Below are 23815 nucleotides of genomic sequence, written 5' to 3'. Positions count from 1 at the left end.
GTGTTTTTTCAGCGCATAATATTTGCACGAACACCGACAATGCTAGCAGGAACATGAGCTTTGCCGAAGACATCCTGGTTCTCACACTGAAATGTTGATTGCAGCAGCATAAATTTGTTGTTTAGGACTTAGAAAGAGATATCCTGATTTTAACTTGGGAAGTTGATATATATGCACATTTCATCATTTTGGCCCAAAATTTAGCCTCAAACGCCACATAAACAGAAATCATGACACATAGCTTGCAATGTTGCAATGTGGCACGGAAATGACATAAGCAATTTGACTTATTTGCATGGATCGGTAAAACGGGACAGCCAAACAAAGTAATGATATGCATTAGCCACTGTATATGGTCTCCAGATGTTTCTACATCTGTAGTTTTTAGACATATTCTAGACTTTTTACTGAAACAAATAAAAGTAAATCCGAATTAATCATCTTCAGCAAGAGATCCTTCTTTGATTGCTGCATATCCCAATTCCCAACAAAAGGAAAAAGGGGCGTTGGAGTTGGAGTTATGAAGAGTAAATCTGGTCCCTGTGGACACCTTCAGTAGTTATCTATTCCCTGTAATTTCACATTTATTTATTGTGTCGAAGAAATTGTGTGCTATGCTCAAAAGTGTTGCACATGGATACCCGTAGTACCCTTACATGCCTATTATACCGTTCCTGTGTATTTTTACTTATTAACAGGGTTGAATTTTGCGTCCTTTTACTCCTCTCTGCTCTCACCTCACCCCTTTCCACCGCACCGATCGACCGCCAGAGGGGCTTATGGAGGTTCTCTGCCGCTGCAACTCACATTTCTCTCTCTCTACTGAATGAATCTACTAACACCGCTGCCTCCTCCTCAACCTCTTTTTGATTCTCATCTTCTCAATCTCAACCACTTTAGAAATCCTCCAACCTCAGGTATGTGCTATCTATATTTCTTCTTAGAAAACCAGAGTATCCTCCTGGGATCCTGCATATCATAATTATTAGGGACAGACGCCTTCAGAGAGCCTATCAAAGAATTTAATATGTAAATCAAGAACTCAATTTTGATCCAATAAGTTAAGTTATTAGGTTTCAGGTCATATGTAAGTCACCAACCCAACTTTGATCCAAAAGATTAAACTATTAGATTTTAGATCCTTACTTACATATGAAGTGTTCTCTATCTCTCGAATTAATATACGGTATAATCCTTTACTCATGAATTTAACAGATCTCCCCTTGCATCTCTCGGATTAATGTGATATATAATTCTTTACTCATGAATCTAACAGATTTCTACCTTCATGAATAACCCCTCACATTAAACCTCACGTTAAATCCTAGTATACAAGCTTTTCTTCGAAAAGAATTCACTTGCCCATGAGTAGCTTGTTTAACATCCAAACTGGATTCTGAACTCCTGCCAACCCTTAGTTTCTTGGTCTAACACCAACCGAATCCCCTGCCAAACCCATAGCACAACTGGTTCAACACCAACCAAACTCTTTAAATAGCTTAGAGTCACAACCTAAAAATCTGATACCACTTGTTAGAGAGAAACGTCTCGAGAGAATTCATCAAATAGCTCAATATGTAAGTCAGAAATCCAACTTTGATTCAAAAACTTAAATTATTAAGTCTCGAACCCTTACATATTAACTACTTATTCTTCTCTCTTAAATTAACGTAAAACATAATTTTTTACTCATGAATTTAACAGTAACCAGCAAGGGATAAGCGAAAAGCGAGCTTTGGTAAGAGAAGAAATAAGACCCACACGCTCTACATGAGGCGTGGCCACCGTAGAGTCCATGTCCAGAAGAGCGACTCGCCGCTTGCTGTTTCAATTGGACTTGTAAATTTCAACTAATTACTCTACTTCGCGAAATTTTATTATGACTTTTTTTTTGTTTTAATTTGTATTAATCCAGTGTTTTCGATGTTGGTCTTGTCTAATGTGTATCAGATAACTGGATAACTGAAGTGCAAAGGAAATGAGGCAAAAAACTACTAATGCATGAGGTCTACAAGCTTCATTTTCATCTCAGTTCCATACTACCTGTGAATGCCTAGAAATGCACCAAAAGCTGCTCAGGTAAACTTTACATATTAATTAAACTTTTGTTACCCTGCTAAGAATCAAATTGATTTTTTAATGACCATTTTCAGTTCTTGGTGGAATATGTACTCTATTGCTTTGTTCTGCCTCACAGACCAATTCGTCTTGTTAATCATTCCTTTTGATTGATGATATTTGTTTTGCATGTGGGAGTAATGACCATTTTCAGTTAAGAACCAAATTGATTTTTAATGAGCATTTTGGGTTCTTGTTGGAATATGTACTCTATTGCTTTGTTCTGCCTCACAGAACAATTTGTCTTGTTAACCATTCCTTTTGATTGATGGTGGTATTTGTTTTGCATGTGAGAGTAAATTTTTTGCAACCTTGGGGGTATGGAATGCAGATATACATATTACAGTCCTGATTTTGGAAGTAACAATAGAATGGTTGTTAGAGTTCATGCGTCGTAAGTTCTTGTCCTGCTTGCCATGCGCGGTCTTAGAATTAAACGCTACTTCATGCTTGAGGAAATTGAGATTTTTTTTTCTTGGAAATTTTATGGTGGGTAGGAAATTGGGGTTCTCGAGACATGTTTAAACAACTTACAGTTTCGAAGTTTTGAAGGTTATTTTCATGCTAATATTGCTAAGGGTGTGCATTCTTATCGATTTACGTTTCACTGTGCAAAATGTGATTTCTTCAGATTTTTTCCCCAGTTTTGTTCATTTTTCAATCTCAGGTTTTTGCTTAGAGTAGAGGTTGTATGTGACTAGAGCTGCTTTGGTTTTCTGCGTTTGCTTTAGAAATTCAGATAAAAGTACCTGCCATGTTCGTGTGTGATTTAATAAAGTTGAATGTTGAAGATGGATCTTGGTGCAAAAAATTGAAACAATTAGCTTAACATGTGAACCTTTGAGTTTTGAAATTCAATGGCTGCTGAAATTCCTACGGCAAAAGGTGGAGCCTGCCTTCAAATGAAGTTAGTTTACAACCACTCCAGACTCTCTTTGTGCTTCCAAGTTATCTGAATCTTTTCCATATACTTACATATAAATCATTTTTATTTTGCTAAAAATTGCCAAGATAGTGGGCAGTAATATGTTAGAAACAAATAGGAAACTGAGAACAGTTTGGTAATAAAACCAGTGATCTACACTGATGACCAACCATGCAATTGACGGTGCTTAGGTGTATAGATTGATACTATTGTGAGGTTTTGTTGCAATCTCATATTGGATTTTTTGTTGTGTTTATTGTGATACTGACTTTATTTTGAAGGCTCCTCATTTTTTAAAAACTATAGAGAAGGAAAATAAAGGGTGAAAGATGCGTTACTTGGCCTTGTGAGTTCGAGATGATAATGTATTGTAGTAACACAGCCAATACCTTGCCGATTTGGTGATGGAGTATCACAGGCAGACTAGATCAAGGAATTATCAAGTTACACAAATGGGAGACCAAGAATAGTAGAAAACAACTACGACTTTATGGTCTGATGTTCTTTTCCTTAACTGTAGTTTTTTCATCTCAGCCACTATATTACTGTCATTGCAGCAACTTCATCAACACCTGGTAGAAGTGGATGATGCAATAGAAGAGAATCATGCCTTTGATAACATTGACAACAACCAGCTTCAAAAAGGTAATTGATTTATCAATCTTGATATCATGGTTTGCCATCGCGGGTCGCGATTGCGGCGTGATCGCGGTTATTCCGCATTCGTCACGGCATATCGGTTATATATTAGGTGATATGCATATGATAGCACATAAAAGTTTTAAAAAATTCTGACAAAATTACTAAAAATAGAAAATAACATAGCAAGCACAATTATCTAATTAGATTTGTTGAATATCATATTATCATATATATACAAACTAATATTGAGATAAAGTGATGCTACTGTAGCCATGGCCTTGTAGCATTAAAAGTAATAATTATAGTAGCAAAATTACTTTGTGCCCCAATTTTCATTAACAAACTAGTATTAAATAAAACACCAAATGTAGAGCTTAAGATGAATCTAGTTAGTAAGGATGAAATTGATAGTAGGCAAAAGTGATCATAAAAAATATACCTATGTTGTAATATAGTTTAAGGAACTTTTGGGGCAGATTCATAATTTTAAAAAGATTAAGGAGCAACTTATAACTTTTTTCCTTTTCTTTTCTTCTTCCTTAACGTCACTCCTCATACTACTACCATTGCTGTTGCTTCTATTTGTTTCCTCCATAACCACCACCAACCACCACAAAGGCTGGTGGTCTCTTCCCTTTTTATTCTTTTTTTACTCTCTCTCACACACAGCCACATTAACTCTCACAATAGAACTACTCTTCTCTCATTACTTCATCTCCCTGTTAGCTGCAGCTTTTGTCCCTCTACAGCCAAAAACTTTTTTGGTTCCATTTCCGATACAACTCAGTCCGACTTGCTGATTTCTCAACGATACACACCAAAACCGTTACAACTCATCCGATATCGGCCAAGTTATTATGAGTCATCTCGAATATAGCTAAATCTGCAATTCATGAATCGGTATCGTACTGGTCCCATTGTTCCGGTTATGTTTCGGCCGAGCCATCGCGGACTCGGCTGAGATGGCGAACCATAATGATATGGAAGAGTCGAGACGAATGTGGCCATGCATAAAAAAGTTTCGTCTGATTGCTACCGTGCAATGTGTATCCATTGCTTCCGCAATTGGTTTTAATTGTCTCAGAGATTACCTCAATGGTGGATGCAATGCAATTATTCATTTTATGGCCAGCAATAGAAGTGGCAAAATGGATATATGGTTGATAAATGGTTTTAGTTAAATGGATAGTGGATCAAATTGATCCAATCCAATTAAAACCATTTAATAAATGGATCTAAATGGATGTCATTTAAATGGATAGTGTAAACCATGATCCATCCATTTATCCATTTACTCTCCCAAATCCTAAATTTAAGATCCAAATGTTTTTTTCCAAAAAATACATATCCCCAAAGTTCTATTCTTAAATCACCTAAAATCTTTTGGTAATAACAAATGCTTGTACTACTACTCTATTTCAGTACTTCATAAAATTAGTTTAGTTCCAAGAAAATTTAACTGCTGTGGTCAATTTAATCTTTCGTCATTACTTTAAGTATCATTTTGTAAAGTAATGAACAATTAAGAACTTGGCTACATTTTTATAACTTTTGAATGAATTGAATACGGCTTTACAGTGAAAAGAAGTTTACGTTTCCAATTTTTTGCACTCCTGTTCAAGAGTGATGTCTTGAATAAAAGTGCAGTTCTAACAAGAAATCTTATATTATTTGACAAGTAAAATATTTTCATCATATGTGCACGTAGTACCTAAAAATGTATGAAATTCCTTATTATACCATTGATACACAAGCTACCTTATATTACTTAATAAATTAGGTGTCTTTTTTTTTGGATAGTTGGGTTAGGTGATAAGGGGAGAGGGATTGCAAGTACTAGGATTTGGAAAAAATAAATAAAATTGTCATTTACATATCTTAACCAATGTTGCGGGGACACTCGTTAGAAAAATTCTTTTTATAAATAAAAGAATTAAAAAAATAAAAATTATTTTGACACTGCATGATGCATTCTCGCTTTTTCTTTACTTAAGAATATAAATGTTTGCAATCATTACTACATGAGAGTTTAATTAAAAAAAACAAGAGTAGAGACTAAAATATAATTTTGAAAAGGATGGAAGAAGTCTAGAAACTAGAAGCAAATAAAATGCAATTAATGTTATTGGCAACTTGGCATGTGAGGAAGTTATGAAGGAAAGAATAGGTGGTCCCACAAAATTAATTTGACATATGAGGAAGTTATGAAGAAAAGAATAGATGGTCACACAAGATTTTATCTCACATTTTTATAAATGTGTTTTCTATTTTTTAAGTTAAATGGATGTATATGGATAAGATGGATAATCCATTTAAATCCACCAACATAATTGGATTTAAATGGTTATCCATTTAAAACCATTGAATTTATATGGATCATCCAAATCCATTTAAGATTGGTTTATATGGATGGATTGGTGGATATGAATCCATTTTGCCACTTCTAGCCAGCAATATCCTCCTAGACAAATGCATACGAGGAAGGATGTTTAAGTGTGGTCTTTCAAAACTTGCACTACGTGGAGCTTCCCATGCACCAGTGTGCAACTCCTCATTGAAACTAAATATTCCAAATTAACGAGACTTGGGCAGCGCGTGACATCCCACTTTAACTAGTGACAGGCAAAAGGCAGAAAACACTGCTTAAAACAAATAATCATGGATATGCCTCCTCCAGAAGTCAATCATAAAATCAGATAGGGGCTAGAGAGTTTATGCTTGTCTGATTATCACCTTGTCGGCACAATAATTTTACTTAAGTATTGATGGTTGAAGTACAAATAAATCTCCTTAGCAGAAAATGCCGTAATTGTTGGTAGAGGAGAAAAGCCAGTGTACCGATCATTTTCCTTTGCCAAGCATATTTTGGAGACGAGATTGAAACTCTCGTTGTTTTGCACGAAAGGTTGAGCTGCATACTCTTCCAATGGCATCCACTGCAGCAAACATTGATAAGCAAAGTCAGGATTATGTAAAGGATCCACGTGGTTCGATGCAATGTGCTGAACATCGAATGAGCAAATGTAAAACGTCTTTTCACTAATAAGTTTCAGATTAATGAGGTAGTAATTAGTAATTGGTAATTTTGGGATCTAGATATGAATTATAACATGTAACACTTGGTTCTAAGATAGGAAATTCTGAGCTAAGACTTAACTTCTCTTGTTTCGGCTCAGAGCTTCGATAAACTTCTGAGATTCTAACAACAACAGCTATTCCAAGCAATGCAAGCTTTTTATTTTATGAATCTTGATGCCTGCTATGACTCTACATTTTTTCAAGCTTCATTCTGATGGCCTAAAATCTAGTACTTCCCTTCAAGAGATCAACCTCCTTTAGCTCTTTCAATAATTCACAAAAACAAGTGACAAAACTTGATTAAACCTTTGGCTTCAAGCTATCCATTTGGGCAAAATTTCTTAAGAGTGTTTGTTTCTGCTATCTATTCAGAATAACTTGTCATACCAGTGGCAATGAAGTGTCTAATGTCTCATAGATCGCGGTAAGGGCCTTTGTTGATAAAAGTATTGTGAAGTATCTCGACAACCCAAACACATGATGACAATGTTTTGTGGGAAGAGAGAAAATTAATGTTTCTAGCTCAATGCTTAGGATTTTCAGCATAACCATTTATAATACCTTTCTTTGACTGCAAACTAGTGCTACATCAGGTCCACAAGTGAATTATAACAGGAAGGACTCAAACTTTTCCACTTAGTGAAGAAATAATATAGACCAATGATCATTAAAAGATGATTTTCACGCTCAGCTGTTTAGGGATTTGTGGTGCAGTCTATAAAAAAGAAAGCAACATAAGATTCATAGTCAACTATAGAATTCACCTTTGCTGCCTCAATCTCAGAATCTTGCTTCTGCACATCAAAAGAGAGTGGTTGCATTTTGCAAACAAAAAACAAATCTGACTTTTCAAAGAATGCTTTGTGGCTTTGCCTGTAGTTATACATAAATTGTAGCTTTCAGAATCTCCAAGAAGTAACAAAAGAAGGAAAAAGAAACGAACTCTTTGCGGCCTTTCTGAATTATGCAACTCCTTGGAACAGAATGCTTGGTTTACCATATTCCATCCAAAATATTGGCAAGCAAATCAGACTTACCTGAAGGCAAGGACTTCCAAGAATCTTGTTTCAATCTGAAACAGAAATCAAAATTGTTTCTGAGATCTGTTGGCAAATGTTAAACACGGTACTTATTTTGTTACATGAACCTCACAAGCCACAATTGACGACTTACTCCTGTCTCCTCTTTTACTTCTCTAATAGCAGCTGCCGAAATATCCTCACCCTGTCAACGCACAGAGAAAAGTATCTATACTTGTGCTTAAACCAACTGTTCTAGAGTCAATCAAAGATATAGAAACATACTGCACCTCATTTACTACACCAGTTGGCAGCTTCCAAACTCCATTATTTTTTAATTTTCCCTTCTTTTCTTGGACAACTAGGACCTATTTTAATAGACAAAAGGTGAATTATACACTTAACTCATACCAACAAGATAAAAATATAAAGAAACACCAGTGAAATGTAAGATTAATGAGGAAAAAACAAAACCTCTTGATCATGATTCACTACCAAAGCACCAATTCCAACTCGGTGAGAGGCATTTACAGGCAGCCTAGGAGCACTGACTGGAAGCCAATTTACAAGCATCAAATATCCTGGCTCAGCATGATGGTACTGAAATCCCTCCTGCATCATATGAAGTAGCAGAATATAATGCAAACATTCTTCTAAAAGCAAAATCAACAGTGAACAAAAGAAGAATAATGTGGTTAATTTAGGTTTGATATATTCCTTCCCCAATGGATAATCAAGGCTGGAAAACAATAACCTAATTTCTTGGAGAGGCTTTAGTCCAACCACTTCATGGAAAAAAGGCATAAACATGTTCAACTGAATAACATTTCTTCTTTCCTATCTTTTGAGATGTTAGGATCTAGTCAACCTACAGGCACAGATGATCCGTCCCTAATGTAAAGAAGAGGGGAAATAACAGACTGAAAGAAAGAAAAGCACTTAAATGGGAGATAATATATCAGAACAGGAATGGTACGGAACCTGCAGGAAGATCTGGGGAAGAATAGAAAGGGGGAAAGGAAAGAGAAGGCTAAAGTGTAATTTTCTAGGAAGAAGCATCTTGTGTATTATTCATTTTTAGTATCAAGAGAACTGATTACAAATTCCTTGCTTTGCGATAAAGCACAAGAAATCACAGATTTATTTCGAACCTGCTAGATTACCTTTTATTATATTACTTCACTTGATGAGAGCTACATTACCTTACTTCTATTATTTAATAGTCTTCACTTAATGAAACTTTATTCTTACTCACCTTCACTCTACTTGGGCTTTTAGGTTCAAAATCCATTGGCGTTTCTGTCATGTTATCTTAAGATAACTTCTGGCAGAATATAATAACATTACAGATTGTAATTAACTTATGGGACATGATTGTTTTTGGATTGAATTTCCTTCTACAAATAAATGCTAAGATGCAGATTATAGAACAGTTTCATCTCCATTGGAATCGCTGTTTTTATCAGTCTCAAGTGTTCTCATTATCCTGGTCATGGTAAACAACTCCAATATATGTTCCAGTCTTCCAGACTACGGTTCATTTTTTTCATGTCCGCAAAAACAATCATGCTTCCTCACAATTCGCAAACTAAAGAAAGTTTCTGGTAGGTAAGGATATATTGTCACCTTAACGGCAGGTTCAACAAGATTGACAAGCATGATAGGCAGTTTGATCCAAATAGCCTTCCTTCCCTGTTGAAATTAAGCCATACTTCACTTTGAATAGAAAGACACTCAACAAGTTGAGCAACATATATTTAGGAAATGAATCAAAAAATGTGAAACAACAGAAGGCATTAGGGTGACACTTTTGACAGGGAACAGCATCTAGGGTTCAGAAACAACACAAAGAATGTGAAAGGGACATTAACTAAAATAAATGCCATTGTTTTTTCCTCTTTCTCCCAATACATATAAAATGACAACCCTACTACGTTTGAAGGACAATCCAGAGATAGAAAAGAGTTAAGTTAGTCAAAGTTTACTTGACTAAAAATAAGGAAGCTATGAGCAAATAGCCAGTGGAAACCATTGTCCTCTTGCAGATTGTGAAGATGCATAAGAATAAAGCTTTGATCAAAATGTCAGCATAAGTAAATTACAAAAAATGCTGGCTGAAACTTGTCTTAGAACGGATATCTTTGACAGTAAATCCATTTTTGAAGGGATTATAAACTCATATATAAAACAATATACTGATGTAGTGCAGCCAAATGAACTGAAGTATAATCTGCGCTCACAATTGCTAGTTGTCCATTGGAAACTAGTATGGGTAAAAGTTAAATAATAATCACTACAGCAGTTCAGAAAAATGTAAAGAATGTGTTGGGTGGACCATGTACACGGGGCGCACTAGTATTAATCATTCACCATCAACAATTACTAGTTGTCCATCAGAAAATAGTTTGGATAAAAAGTTAAAAACTAATCACTATAATAGTGTGGAAAAATGTGGAGAATATGTTAGGTGAACTATGTGCACCACGTGATGCACTAGTGTTTATCACTCATTGTCAATTAATGGTAGTGGATCATTTGTTAATCCTTGTTCGATAGACCTCAGATAAGTAAAAGCCCTCAATAATATTTTGTGCCTTTTGATTGGTATTAGTGTATTTCTACGTGGCACATGCAGTGTACCTAATATTTCTCCGAATAATATGACTTCCAACCTCCAAAATATCCCATGGGAGTAAGTCCAACAATAAAATTTTTGATACGGGGAAAATAAAGGCTATTAGTCCATTTTCAGCCTGAAAAGTTGGCAGGAACGGTAAACAAACTCTCAGAACTGTTTAGATTGAAGGGTGGTTACTCCATTGAAAAGGACATTTAGAAATCGTGCCAACTAAAGAACATTTCAGAAGGAAATAAGAGATTGTTGTTCATCAAAGAAATTGATTACCTGTTCCTTCCATTGTGATATTGAAGCTCTAAGCGCAATGATAAAGTTGCCAGGTTCCATTGGCTTAATCATGTCCACTACAATTCCTCCGCAGGTATCTTCGATTCCTTCAAGTAATTCCACATGATGAACTTCATTCTCATAAGTCTTTTGTCTTTTAACCATTGTAGAGTATTGCATAACCGACATGAATTTGATGAAGGTTGGAGTAGTAGCTGTAAATATATCATCAGAGGAGGTAATCATATAAGTGATAGTGAAATATTAAGATCAAATATTGTAACTTTGTGAGCTAAAAGACATCTGTAAACCATTAATAGTTGTTTCGGTATAAATCAATCTCCAGATTTAACCAGAACCTTATTTGTAAATTTTAAATATACCACCCTGAGAAGAACAACCTCCTTGAACTTTAGATATACCCAGGAGTGGATATTGCTGTTTGTTTGCTAGACAAATTGTGGAAAATGAAGGAAAGTTAATTTTTCTAATATATGTTTGGTTTTCCTGAAAATTTTCTTGTACTTTCTTTCACTTTCCTACATTTTGTGTCCTGCAAAATAGGATTTTGAAAGAAAATGACCGGTTAGATGCAAAAACTTTAACTTCCCATTTTTCTAAACTTTAACTTCCCATTTTTTCTAAAATCATTTTAGAGAGTTCCAGTAGTTGAATATGAGTTTGGTGCTAATCAAATTGGATATTAACATTGCACTTATTCCAAGAGAATTACTTCTTGGATACTCTCCAAATAAAATTGTAATTCAATAAAAAAAATATCTAGTTATTTATAAAATTAATTTTACGGAAATTGGTATTACACTTTGGAAAGTAATTTGATAAATAAGTTTATGAAGATAAAAATGTACAGATGGGTAGTTGTTTAGAAGTTATCTGTTATTTGTGGTTAACTAACATAATTTGAAATTCCTCTTTTGAAAAAACTAAAAACTCTAATAAAAGTTAGAAAAAGTGGAAAACTTTATATGGTTGGTCCATTTTGCCCTTGCTTGTAAGGGCAAAAGAGAGATTTTAAAAGATGACAGAAATTGTAAGACTATAAGCTTACTCAAACTTTATACATGGTAACATGTGTTTTTAAACTCAGTCCAGATCGTTCGATCCGACCGATTGAATCGAGAATCAGACAAGTGTCTAATTCGAGTTGCTATAAAAAATCGATTACCAGAGACCCTATCAAAGCCGATAAAAATTCGGGTTCATTCAAGGTTGAACTGGAAAATAGGATTTGGAAACTCGAATCTTAACTTCTTAAGCTTTTGCACTTTTTGTCCAAGTAAAAAAAAAATCTTTCGCTTTCTCAAATTGCAAACAAATCAATAAGGGTGGCAACGGAGGCGGGTGCCCGCGGGAGTAGAAATGAGGCGAGGCGGGGGGAGAAAATTTCCCCTTGCCTTAAAATGAGGAGGGGACGGAGCAACATACACCTGCTCCGTCCCCCATATGCAAAAAAAGAATCTATATATTTATATATTTATAGATATATATATAATACATATATACACACAATATAATAATTTAGTTATAATTCAATTCTTTATATTTAATAATATAATTAGTAACATAATTGTAAACATACAATTATAACTTGGTCCTATTACATCTCAGTCGTATGTTTTAATGTCATTTTCATGGTATTGACATGTTGCTAATCTTCTTTAGTTATTAGTATTTGTAACTCGTTGAATGGTCTAAAGTTGAGTAATTGAGCAGGTCTTTATTCAATATTTTGAAATAGAATTAGTAATAAAATTATTTTGTAGATGAGCAGATTGTTAAATATGATAAATTGATTTCTTCCTAGGCGGAGGTGAAGCAGGGGGCTGGGGACGGAAACTACTAGTACTTATTATTATTATTATAATAGAAAAGTAAACAATCTACTAGTACCTCCTATTGCTTTCTATGTGGAATCGAGAGAAACTAACCTTATTTGTTCTTGTCTGCCACTGGCCACCGAAAAGAAACAATCTTGTCATTCTTAATCAATAAGACCCGAGAGAAAACAAGGAAGAAAAGGAACCAACTACCTATTCCTCTGCTTGTTAACACCGAGAGATAAACAATAGAAAGCTTTCTTCCCTTCTCCACCCGCAAATGTCAGCCAAGAATCAAGAAAAACTCTAGCTCCACATCGAGGGAGAGAAACCAGAATTGTTTCGACTTAAAACCGCAAGGAACAGGAGGCAATTTACTAAGTTTTCCTTCCATTTCCAGTTAGCAATGTTTTCGAATGAGTTAGAGCCAAGAAAGGGATCATCAAAGCTGGAAAAATTTGGTAAACGTTTCTGCATGTTGCCTGATAGAAACTGTCACCTTTTATATATATTTCAGAAAAATTCTGATGCGTAAGATTAATGAGAGTTCATCAAATGTTATCTCTAAAATCAATGTGAAAATTAATGAGTCTTGGCAAGAGCCAGACAGACGATCTGCCAACTTTTAGGGTACACCCTAGAAGAAAGTGGGACCGTTACAGGTAGTATCAAAGCTATTCACAACTGCATAGTTCTTATTTAAACTACTATTTCACTCAAATTCTATGTCTAAACCCACATTTTTGGGTAAGAGATGGCATATAATCCATTTACCATTGAACGACTAGTAAAATTATTCACCTTAAGATGGAGAATTTGCACCAATCTTCAAGATCTCACTACTGGTTCTTTACCTTTAGCTCATCAAATATCGGATAACAACTTCAAACGAACATAATAATTTATATATATATATGTTTATAGATGTATATATAATACATATATACACACAATATAATAATTTAGTTATACTCCGATCCAATTCTTTATATTTAATAATATAATTAGTAACATGATTGTAAACATACAATTATAACTTGGTCCTATTACATCTCAGTCGTATGTTTTAATGTCATTTTCATGGTATTGACAGGTTGCTAATCTTATTTAGTTATTAGTATTTGTAACTCGTTGAATGGTTTAAAGTTGAGTAATTGAGCAGGTCTTTATTGAATATTTTGAAATAGAAAGAGTGATAAAATTATCTCGTAGATGAGCAGATTATTAAATATGATAAATTGATTTCTTCCGAGGAGGAGGCGGAGCAGGGGTCTGGGGATGGGAGAGATATTTGACAACAGAGTGGGGGTGGGGGATCCTTCACACGCCCCAACCCCACCCCATTGCCACTCTTACAAATCAATGATGGGGAAGTTTCTTCATCTACACCTAAAAGAAAACTAGGAGAAGGAAGGAAAATTGATAGATCTAAAGATCTAAAACATCAATTGAAACAAGGAAACATCAGCGAAGCAAAGAAATAGAAGGGAAAGCAGAGAATAAGGAGCTTTCATGACATTAATTTGTTTGATAAGAAATCTATGATGGACACCTAGATTGGAAGACAATTTTTTTTTTCTTTTAAAGAAAGACTAGAAGACAAACAAACGAGCTGGAGTGTGGAAACTTTATGATGGGGACATAAGAAAATGCAAAGCTTTCACGGCGGAGAAGAAGAGCTAATAAGGAATTCCCTTTTAAATTTAAAACTTTTCTTATATTATACTTTGACCTCTTACTATTTTAGACAATCATAATTACACACCTAAAGTTCTTTCTTTGTTATTTTTATTTTCAACCTTAGTTTTTGTATGTTTACAAAGGTCATTAATTTTCATTCTAGATTCATCATCTTATAGATTTAGAAACTAATTAATATGCATTTTAGCTATACAAACGTTAAGCTGACCGAACATACGAGTCAATCATTATAACTTAGTTACTATAAATTTGATCCCTTAATCATAGGACATCTAGGGAAAAATTGAAATCACTATAAGTACATAAGTATTCTATTTGTTTTGTTTCACGCGTCATTAAAATATATTTATATCATCATTATGACATCATCGGTTCGACTCTTGGACTAACCGATTGGACTCATTGATTCCTGAACTTTGCCGAACCATTACCTGATCCAAAATTCAAAACATTGGTAGTAACATATTGTTCTCTTCGACTTTATTTGCCACTAATTTCATATTTAAGAGCCGGTGAAATTAAAAAAGTAAAAGGGTATAAATTTCTTTTAAAAGTGAGATTCACATAACGTATAAGTTCATTTATAGGTATTTTTTAGGTTCATATTTTGCTTCGCGTCCCCTCACTCATGAAACTTCTGATTACAAATATTTTGCTCTCATCCCTAATATCAGATATTATTTGCATAATAGGTTTTCTCTTTATCTCAATTACTCTTCTTCTTTCTTTCTTTTTTCTATGTTTTGCGAATTATTTATTTATGTATGTTCTAAGCATTGTTTAGTGCTATGCATGGAGTGATATTAAATTATCTAACAAAAGTTATCATATTAAGGAATGAAAGGAATAACCTACCCTTTCAAAGTTGGGCAGGACTGAAAATTTACAATTTTACACTATAAAATCATCAATTAATTTAACTAGTAGGTATTTCATCTAAAGCTCTTTGCATGTAATTTGAATATAATACAATTATTTTAGTACCATAGTTTTGTAACCTGATCTGACTAATTGATCAAAGTCCTTATGCAACTTGATTGTAATATAGATGCTCATGGAATCACACATCTGTAGTAAGATAGCGATGGAAAAGTTAGTGCAAGAGATGGAAATTTGAAATCTTGAAGAGTTCAAAGTTTTCTTTGTAGAAAAAGTTTGAGTGATTTCAATTTTGATTATTATTACGGGATTAGGACACAATCTTGAAACTATATATTGCTTATAGAGTACCTATAGATTATTCAGGAGGTCCATACTTATCAACTAATCTAGCATTTGTTGATTTTGAAAAGCTAAAGTAATAAAGTTTAGAATACTTATTAAACCCGGTCTGACAAGATACTCGGCTGAGGAACCAAATCAATGGGTCATTGGTTCGACCAAATAGATCATGGATTTGACCGGTGGGTATTAATTTAATATTTATAAATATAAAATAGTAATTTTAATATACATAAAGTATCTAATAAAGTGTTTTTAAATACTAATTATTGTACGTAGAAGATTTAATTTCAGTCTATATAATATAATGAAAATATAGATATTAATAGAAGATTTAATTTCATTTTATTATACTTTTACATAAATAAATAATAGAGTCAAATATAAAATAAAATTGTGTCACTTGTTTTAAAAAATATATAACATTATTTTTTTCATTGTTCTATTTTTATTTAAAAATAATTTTTCTAACTACTCAAATATTGAGAAGTTGAAAATTAAAAGGATTAATTGTATAACAGAAAAGTAAACAATTTTATTAAAAATAATAATTAGTTATCAAATAAAAACTAAACAAGTGGTAAATTCTCATGCATATTTAAATGAAAATCCAATGTACCAAGTCAAAAGCATATGTATGCTTTATTTCAAAAATAAAGATCTACAATTGTAAAAATAAAATAAAATAAAAAGATCAATTATAACAATTGAACCAGCAGGTCAAATGAATTTGATCGAATCAATTCCTTGTCTAATCAAACTAGAGACCTAGTTCGGCCTAATGCTCGGTCATCAGCCCAATCGGTTCGGCCAGCCCTTGTTTAATAATTATGGTCAAGTACCTTTTGTTATTTTCATTGTAAAGCATACTGCACTTCATTTCCAAAGCATGACTTAAAGTATCAAACTGTACTTATAATCCCAATGGCTATCTATCGTAAGTTTTCTTTCTTTTTCCTTCAATCCCTCCCAAGTCCCAACCCTCTCACACCCTAACAACCTCCCCAATTGTCAGGCCATGATTCAAACTACTGTACATGTTTACTTGGGCGAATCCAGTGATTATTGTAAGCTAAAATTAAAGTCCATTAACATTAAATAAATAGAATTAACATTTGTAAAATAGGAGGACTGCAGATTTATGAAAAGGAAAAGTAAGGGAAACCAAATTGGAACACAATTGTCTAGAAGCGGAAAAGAAATCGAAGAAAAGAATTGTATCCAGAAGGCAATAGGCAATACAATGCCTTACATACCTTTGACTGCAAAGAAACTGATTACAGCTTACGAACTTTATCTGTCATGCAGAGCAGCAGAGGCAACCAAATTCAGAGTAGTTTTTCCCCAAACAGAAATTCTGTGTAGAAGATGGATAATAAAAGTGAAGGGCATAAATAATGTACATTAAAGACCGAATTCCTTTCTTACATTTTTTTTTTTGGTAAAACCTTTTTTACATTATCAAGGCCCGAGCAGCCACTTGAGGCTTTTTTTGATTGCCAAGTACATTTTATACTCGTTTCAGAAATTAAAAAAAAAAGAAGCAAATTTTTATACCATACAATTATTGAAAAACGACTAAAAGAGTGGCTTTCAAGTTGACGGGCTAAGTCAAGTCTTTGTAAGTTTTTCATTATTTCTTTCTTCCGCCGGCTCTTTGTTTCGTCAACCTAAAGTATTGGACGGGCTTTGGAAAATTTTGCAGGATCTGCTCTGGGTTTGTTGACCGTCCACTTCCTTGTCCTTTTAACATTAGGGATAATTTTAGAAACCTCCCCTGAGGTTTCTGACTATTCCAGGAAGCTCCCCTCTGGTTTAAAAAATTATACTTAACTCCCCTATGATTAGTATTTCAGTAACAATATAGACTTAGTATGCTAAATTTGTCCTCAAATATCCTAAAACACCCCTTCATTATTGAGAAGGGTGAAAAACTCACTAATAAACTTCTTCTACATTGCAACTATTGTAAACGACATAACCTTCATCCTAATGAACTCAATAAATCACTTCAATTTAATCTCCATATTCTCACAATTTTGACAGCTCACTGTTGCCGCCCCAAAGCTTCCTATGCAAATCAACTATGACAATTAAAGTTTGTATTCAACCTAATCTTTAGCCCCTTTTTTCTACTTAAATTCAGTGTTTGAATTGACCAATTTCACTTTCCAAACTCAATCTAAATGGTTGCAATATTGTTGATGCTAAAATAATCTCACCCACCAAGAATACCAACGTAGAGCAGCCAAAAGCAACACTAGAAACCACATTCCATGTCTTTAGGCAAATCTAATTGTAGTTTTTATATTCCAAAATTATTTTTTATCAAATTGGTATAATAACGTAACCTTCCTCAATTTATATTCCCTTTTTAGCTATCACTTTTGTTTTCTCATATGTACTCTGTATCACCGTCATCCTTTTCATCTTCATTTAGTTTGACAACAAATCTAATTCGATAACTTGTCATTTGGCAATTTCAATTCAATAATACTTACAAAAAAAGGGAGAGAGGATCTATTTCCATAATAATGAGGATTCGAGATGTATTAGATAATTTTGTAGATGGCAATTGTGAAAAAATAATGGATTATGAGATGTAGGAGAAAGAAGGTAGGAAAGAGAGTCGGAAAGAAAGAATAAGAGTTTATTTTGTGTGGTAGCCGTTACTTTAAAATGAAAGACTAGTTGTAGTTGTAGGTTTTTTTGTTGTTGTGGGAATTATTTTTAAATGAAGGATATTATAGTCAGTTTACTACATGAAGGGAGGTTAGTGTAATTATTCAAATCTGAAGGGAGATGAGTGAAATTGTCAGAAACCTCAGGGGAAGTTTCTGAAATTATCCCTTGAATCTATGCAGGACTACTTCAAAGGAGGCTTAGAGGTAATTGCTTGGAAAGTTTAAGCGCGAAGATTAAACATGAAAAGAGACTTCCCCGCATCATACTAGGCGGCAGATTTTTTGGAATACTGTGTAAAGAAAAATATGATAGCAAGAATGAGATGAATCCAGAGGGTTTTCTTCATCTGGGTCACCGCATATGAGATGTGTGGCGGTGCTATTTGCTTTTTTTTTTTTTTTTTCGATCTTGAACAGGGAGACAAATCTTTGGTGCCGCACTAAATTCTGCTTAAATGCGTCGTCTTTATTTTCGGTTTCCCCCTTTGTTTGATTTTACTGGTTTTCTAAGTTTTATAGCAGATTAATTGAAGACCCATTAATACGTTTGCTTAGTTCTTTTTATTTTGCTTTATGGGATACCCAGTTCGCCTGAATAAGGGGAAAAAATTGTGAATTTGTAGTTTGTATGTTGATATAACTTGTAACATGAAAGTGGAGGTTGAAGAGTTACTTATTAGTTTTCATTGTCCGATAGATCCAAGAAACATTTCTTTTGCTATTTTTTTTTTAGTTTGCTCACTTTTTGATACAATATAATATTTCATTCCATTGAACATGTCACAGATACAACTAATTTGAAAAATCACTAGATTTAAAGATTTAGAAAATAACAAGATCAGAATGAAACTACAATACATCAGATAAATCACGAATAGCCCAATGAATAGCTGTACATGTCAATGCTATCAAATCTGCTATTCAACCGATTCAAGTTTAAAGTTGATGTTGAGATCTAGTGAAATAACCTAAGAAATCCCAAAATTGACATATAGGTCTGAAAAACTCTTGGATCTAATAAAGAACAAAAAACAGAACTAAACAAAGATTCTCACCAAGATATCTTTGAAGAGAAAGAAAAAACTCTCACTAGAAACTTTAGAAGAGAAAAAAACTCTCACTAGTAAATATTACAAAGAGAAAAAACCCCTACTAGAATACCTTACGAGAAACTTTATAAAACATAAAATAAATGCAGAGGGAGGGAGACATTGACTTGAGGGCTAGGTCTATCTCCCATGGAGGAAAAAACTGATAAAGGCTTTGTAGAGAGAAAGTAGAGAGACCTTGATTGAGAGAGAAAGAAAAGAATAACATTTTAGCTTGCTTGGTTGTAGTAAATTTGCATGAAATTAGGGGGGTGTAAATGTAATTAATGATCTTAATGTAACTAATTTGAGGTAACTAAATTCAATTTTAGGTTTTGAAGTATTGTAATTTATGTAATCTGATAAATATCTCCCCTTTAGTAGATAAAGAATGATAGGAGTTAAAACTTGGTGGAGGTTGGAGTTTCATTGTTGTTACTAATTCTCATTTTTAAAGAAATGATAAAATGTTATTTTCTTACTTGTAGCAAATTTTAGTACATGGTTGGGATGAATGTGTAGTTAGTCCAAATCACTTGATGATAAATTGAGAGATAAAGCAATTTTTTATTTTTAATCTTCCAAATTGGCAAATTCTGCTGTTTAAGACAAACAACAGCAGCTTTATGTTTATATTATCGATGCATCTTCCACACAGCCCACAATATAATGCTTTGAAATGTGGTGATTGAGTCTTGATTTTCAATAATAAGGGATAATTTCAAAAATCTCCATTGAGGTTTTTAATTATTTCATTTAGCTCCTTCAAGGTTTTAAAAATTACACATATCTCTCTTGCCATTTAAAATGACAATACTACCCTTAAATATTTTAATGAAATTCCCTTGTTTAGTAGACTTAGAATGAGTTATAAAATTATTTTTTCATTTGTTTTCTTCTTATTCCTTTTTTTATTTTTCGCTGATAAAATTGTAGAACTACCACTATTGCTTCTAGTTTCTATTGTAACCAAATGTCAAACTAGTGAATTTTTGTTGACGAGTTAGCTTTATATGTAATCCAATGTTTTTGTTGATCTTTGTTTTCTAATTTTTGATATCAAAATTAACAATAAATGAAAAAGAAATAGCTTAAAACCACTACTAAATTATGATAATCCCACTACTCAAAAAATTCATAAACTCCAAAAGAATTATTTCAACATTTTCTTTTATGTGTTATAAATTTAAATCCATAATAAAATATCATCAAAAGTATCCTATCATAGTGATAAAATTATTATTATAGTTGTTTATCAAATAGTAGATATAGACAAGAAAATTTTGGCACTTTTTCTCATAATTATACTAGATAATCTTATAATTGTATAGGGAAGTAAATTAAAACTCATTACACAAGGGCATTTTTGGGTGTTCATTAAAAATTTGACTACTCAATATTATTTTAAGGTTTGGTTACCAAAACTATCAAATCAAAGTAGGTAGGTGTAATTTTGAAAATCTTAGATGAGCTCAGTGAAATTATCAAAAATCTCAAGGGAGGTTTCTAAAATTATCCCCAATAATAAAGACATACACATTTTCTTGCTTATGATTAAAATTGGATTTATAGCTTTTAATTTTTAAAAGAGTAACGTAACATCTCTTGAGCTTATCAAGTAAGGACTTGGTTTTGATAAATGCATTGACTTGGTCTGTTCATGGATCAATTAATGGTATTTTACAAATTGTATGCTATTTTTGTTTTAGGGTTTTCTTAATGCATATCCATTGGACACTCATTACCACATCTAAATTTTACCCAACTTATCATCTATATACACACACTAATAATGTTTATCCTCTCTCACATTTACACTCTTTTTTTAATTAATCTTATATTTTTAAAAATTTTACACCTAAAATATATTTTAATGAATGCCAATGAACACCTCTTAACCAACTTTCATTTATATGTCCATGAGACAGTAATAATTGAAAAAGGTCAAAGTAAGACTGTACATGCAGCTCTCAAAGCATTAGTATTCTGATTTGTAAGTACTCTCTAGTATGAAGTGTACTTCACTGCCAACCGTCGGTAGTGAAGTAGAATGTGCCAACTAAGATAGTTGAGAAATCAAGGTTTGTTAGGTATGCAGAGTGCCAAAGGCGTCAAAAATAGGACTGGAGTGGGGCTCAATTGCTTAAAATAGTCATAGGTAGGGTTTAAAACAAGTCTCGATAAGCTGACAAAGGTATGTTAAGAATTAGTTTGAAAATTAAAAAATGGTTTGAATTTAGCTTGTGTTTGATAATTTTTTGAAAGAAATTGATCAAGTTTGGTTTGAAATTACTGATGTATGCTCATGAAAAGTTTGGCTTGGCTTGTTTAAGTATCGAACTCAAACACATACAATTAAAACTTGTTTTGGTTTGAAATTTTATGTTGTATTATATAGAGATTTTCACCCTAATTTATTGCTTTTTCCCTTAATTTTTGCTTTCTGATATTCAAGAAATCTATTACGATGAATTAGGGATGTGATTAAAGTCAATTATACCTATTCAAGAGATAAGAGTATTATATGCTTGCTATTTTATAAGATAAGCAATATATAGGAAGGAAAGAAGTGGAGTCTATAAGAAAGGAAACTTTAGATATATTTTTATGAAATTTTCTTGTCTTATATGTTCCTGAACATATCGAGTCGGGCAATATAAAGATCGTAATTGGTTTGTTAATATTATCGAGCTTGAAATTATGTTCAGGGTTGGATTGATACCTAAACAAAGAAGCTTGAATGGGTCTGGTTCAAGCCAAGTTCAAGTCGAGTACCAAGCTACTTGATTCGATTGACAGCCCTAGTCATAGGATGAAAACAAATAGTAACAAAAGTGTTCATCTAAAGTGGGGGCATGAAAATAAATAATGTGATACACATTCAAGCATACGTACATAAATAGCAAAGTATTGAAGTGCAATTAGATGGGAGGCCAAGTGCAAAAATATATAGCTCTTACATAGAAAATTATTAAGTAGCAAGTCTAGTAGATGTAATTATCAGTAGGCATGGGTTGAGCTCTTGTATATACATGTATTGCTACAAAATACCATCTTACCTCTTTTAAAGCTTACTATCTAGATTAACTAAATGCAACAAACAAATAATTTTTGTTTTAACCCAACAACTAGATATAATTCTCATATAATAAAGTCTTACATGTAAGTAAATTCAATTCTTAATGTGTTAAGTTGAAATTCTAATTGAATTCTTTATGAATTTCATACACTTGCAATCCAATGTTTTAGGATGATAATTGATAGGATTACTATTCTATGGAATTGCAATTCCATAGAATGGTGGACCTTAACAAATGAGAAAAAGATAGGAAAAGTAACAAACTTGAAAAGGTGTAAAGATCTGTAAAATGGATTGGAATGTCTTTTGATGAAATTTAGACTGGAGCAATAAGTGTTAAATTATCCAAGTTACTTGTAACGTAAACAAGACATGATTTGTCAGCTACGTGAAAGTATATATGCCGTAAAGATAATCGTTTTTAGGGATTTTCTATGTACTTGAACTATTTATATATTAATAAATGACATCTTTATCATATTGATTGTTTGTATATTTATACTTGTATGATAAAGTCCCTAAATTGAACTTGATCAATGAAATCATAAATGTTATGATGATTAGGTTCATTTGATTAAATATAAAGTTTATTCTTAAATATCTCTAGTCAAAGTATTAACAAGATTGGGACATTGTTGATACGGTTAAACTAGCATATACCTTGATAGCATGATCAAGTTCACTGGATTCTGCATAGAGATTTCTTTTGTGCCAAAAGAATTAATCTCTAAATGACGTTTTATATAAGTGATCCTTTGATTTAGGATTATCATGGTACTTTGAGTATGGATTGTTATATTCTATGTTATTTGTTTGCTCCCACAAAAGGGAATGCTCAAAGTATTAACATATGGGTTTATACTACTTGAAATACGGAAAGGTGGTTAATAATCTTTAAGAATTTAACACCTCCTGTGAAAGATGAGTTATCTCATTTTTGGCCACTCGTAGAAATATAACTGATAAGTTTCATTTTGAGTATTTTAAATATATTTTATTATTGAGTTTTGATGTGTTTTAGTCATTTTTATAGCTAATTAACTAGGTTTCTAGTGAATTATACATTTTGTGGTTCAAAGTGTGAAAAATTGCATTTCTATGTGTTTAAAGTGATGAAAATTTCATGCGTTTGTAAGTTTTAATGATTCAATCATCATATGGAGTGAATTTAGAAGATATTTGGATGATTGCTAATGATTTGAAGTGATTTGAAGTGAATATGATGTAAAATGTTCAAAAGATAAAATGCAATCAAGATTTAAAGTAGAAATGTTTGACAACTTTGACAGCTTTTGGTATTTCAACTATATCTTGAGATACAAGTATTGGATTGAGGTGATTCTTAAGCCATTTTGAAACTAAGATACAGATCTACATTTCATATAGATATCAAAGTCCAGTACACACATTTTCATGGTCAAAAAGTCGAAATACAGTCGGCCATATTTGTTGTTGAAATTTGAAACAGGGGATTGACCAGTGAAGGGTATTTTAGTCATTTCATAGCCTACAGAGCT

At 32.9% G+C, this 23815-nt stretch overlaps 2 protein-coding genes across 14 annotated transcripts; one reads left to right on the top strand and one right to left on the bottom strand.

Annotated features, from left to right (window-relative positions):
• Positions 1 to 267: 267 nt before the first annotated feature.
• LOC140006489 (uncharacterized) lies at positions 268 to 18669 on the top strand. 10 transcript variants are annotated; one of them, XM_072048453.1, is made up of 6 exons: positions 327 to 572; positions 699 to 917; positions 1705 to 1839; positions 1951 to 2079; positions 3601 to 3688; positions 18312 to 18669. In XM_072048453.1, exons 4-6 carry the CDS (start codon positions 2050 to 2052, stop codon positions 18494 to 18496), a joined length of 303 nt encoding a protein of 100 aa, XP_071904554.1. In that variant the 5' UTR covers positions 327 to 572; positions 699 to 917; positions 1705 to 1839; positions 1951 to 2049; the 3' UTR covers positions 18497 to 18669. The 10 variants fall into 10 exon arrangements, 3 of the variants coding, with proteins under 3 accessions (XP_071904555.1, XP_071904553.1, XP_071904554.1); XM_072048452.1 differs by having other exon boundaries at positions 326 to 917; XR_011814140.1 differs by lacking the exon at positions 18312 to 18669 and adding an exon at positions 4418 to 6932 and having other exon boundaries at positions 342 to 917.
• On the bottom strand, positions 6314 to 16930 carry LOC113743186 (nudix hydrolase 10). 4 transcript variants are annotated; one of them, XM_027271140.2, is made up of 10 exons: positions 16704 to 16930; positions 12637 to 12657; positions 10688 to 10902; positions 9409 to 9474; positions 8257 to 8394; positions 8073 to 8150; positions 7937 to 7987; positions 7801 to 7835; positions 7528 to 7636; positions 6314 to 6621 (listed from the first exon to the last, which is right to left on the bottom strand). In XM_027271140.2, the coding sequence occupies exons 3-10, from the start codon at positions 10874 to 10876 to the stop codon at positions 6415 to 6417; spliced, it is 873 nt and encodes a 290-aa protein (XP_027126941.1). In that variant the 5' UTR covers positions 10877 to 10902; positions 12637 to 12657; positions 16704 to 16930; the 3' UTR covers positions 6314 to 6414. The 4 variants fall into 4 exon arrangements, with proteins under 4 accessions (XP_027126941.1, XP_027126940.1, XP_071904552.1 ...); XM_027271139.2 differs by lacking the exon at positions 12637 to 12657; XM_072048451.1 differs by lacking the exon at positions 16704 to 16930 and having other exon boundaries at positions 12637 to 13432.
• Positions 18670 to 23815: the final 5146 nt, after the last annotated feature.

Source organism: Coffea arabica, chromosome 5e (assembly GCF_036785885.1).
Source record: "Coffea arabica cultivar ET-39 chromosome 5e, Coffea Arabica ET-39 HiFi, whole genome shotgun sequence".
NCBI classification, from domain to species: domain Eukaryota; kingdom Viridiplantae; phylum Streptophyta; class Magnoliopsida; order Gentianales; family Rubiaceae; genus Coffea; species Coffea arabica.
This window is presented reverse-complemented; position numbering and strand designations above follow the sequence as displayed.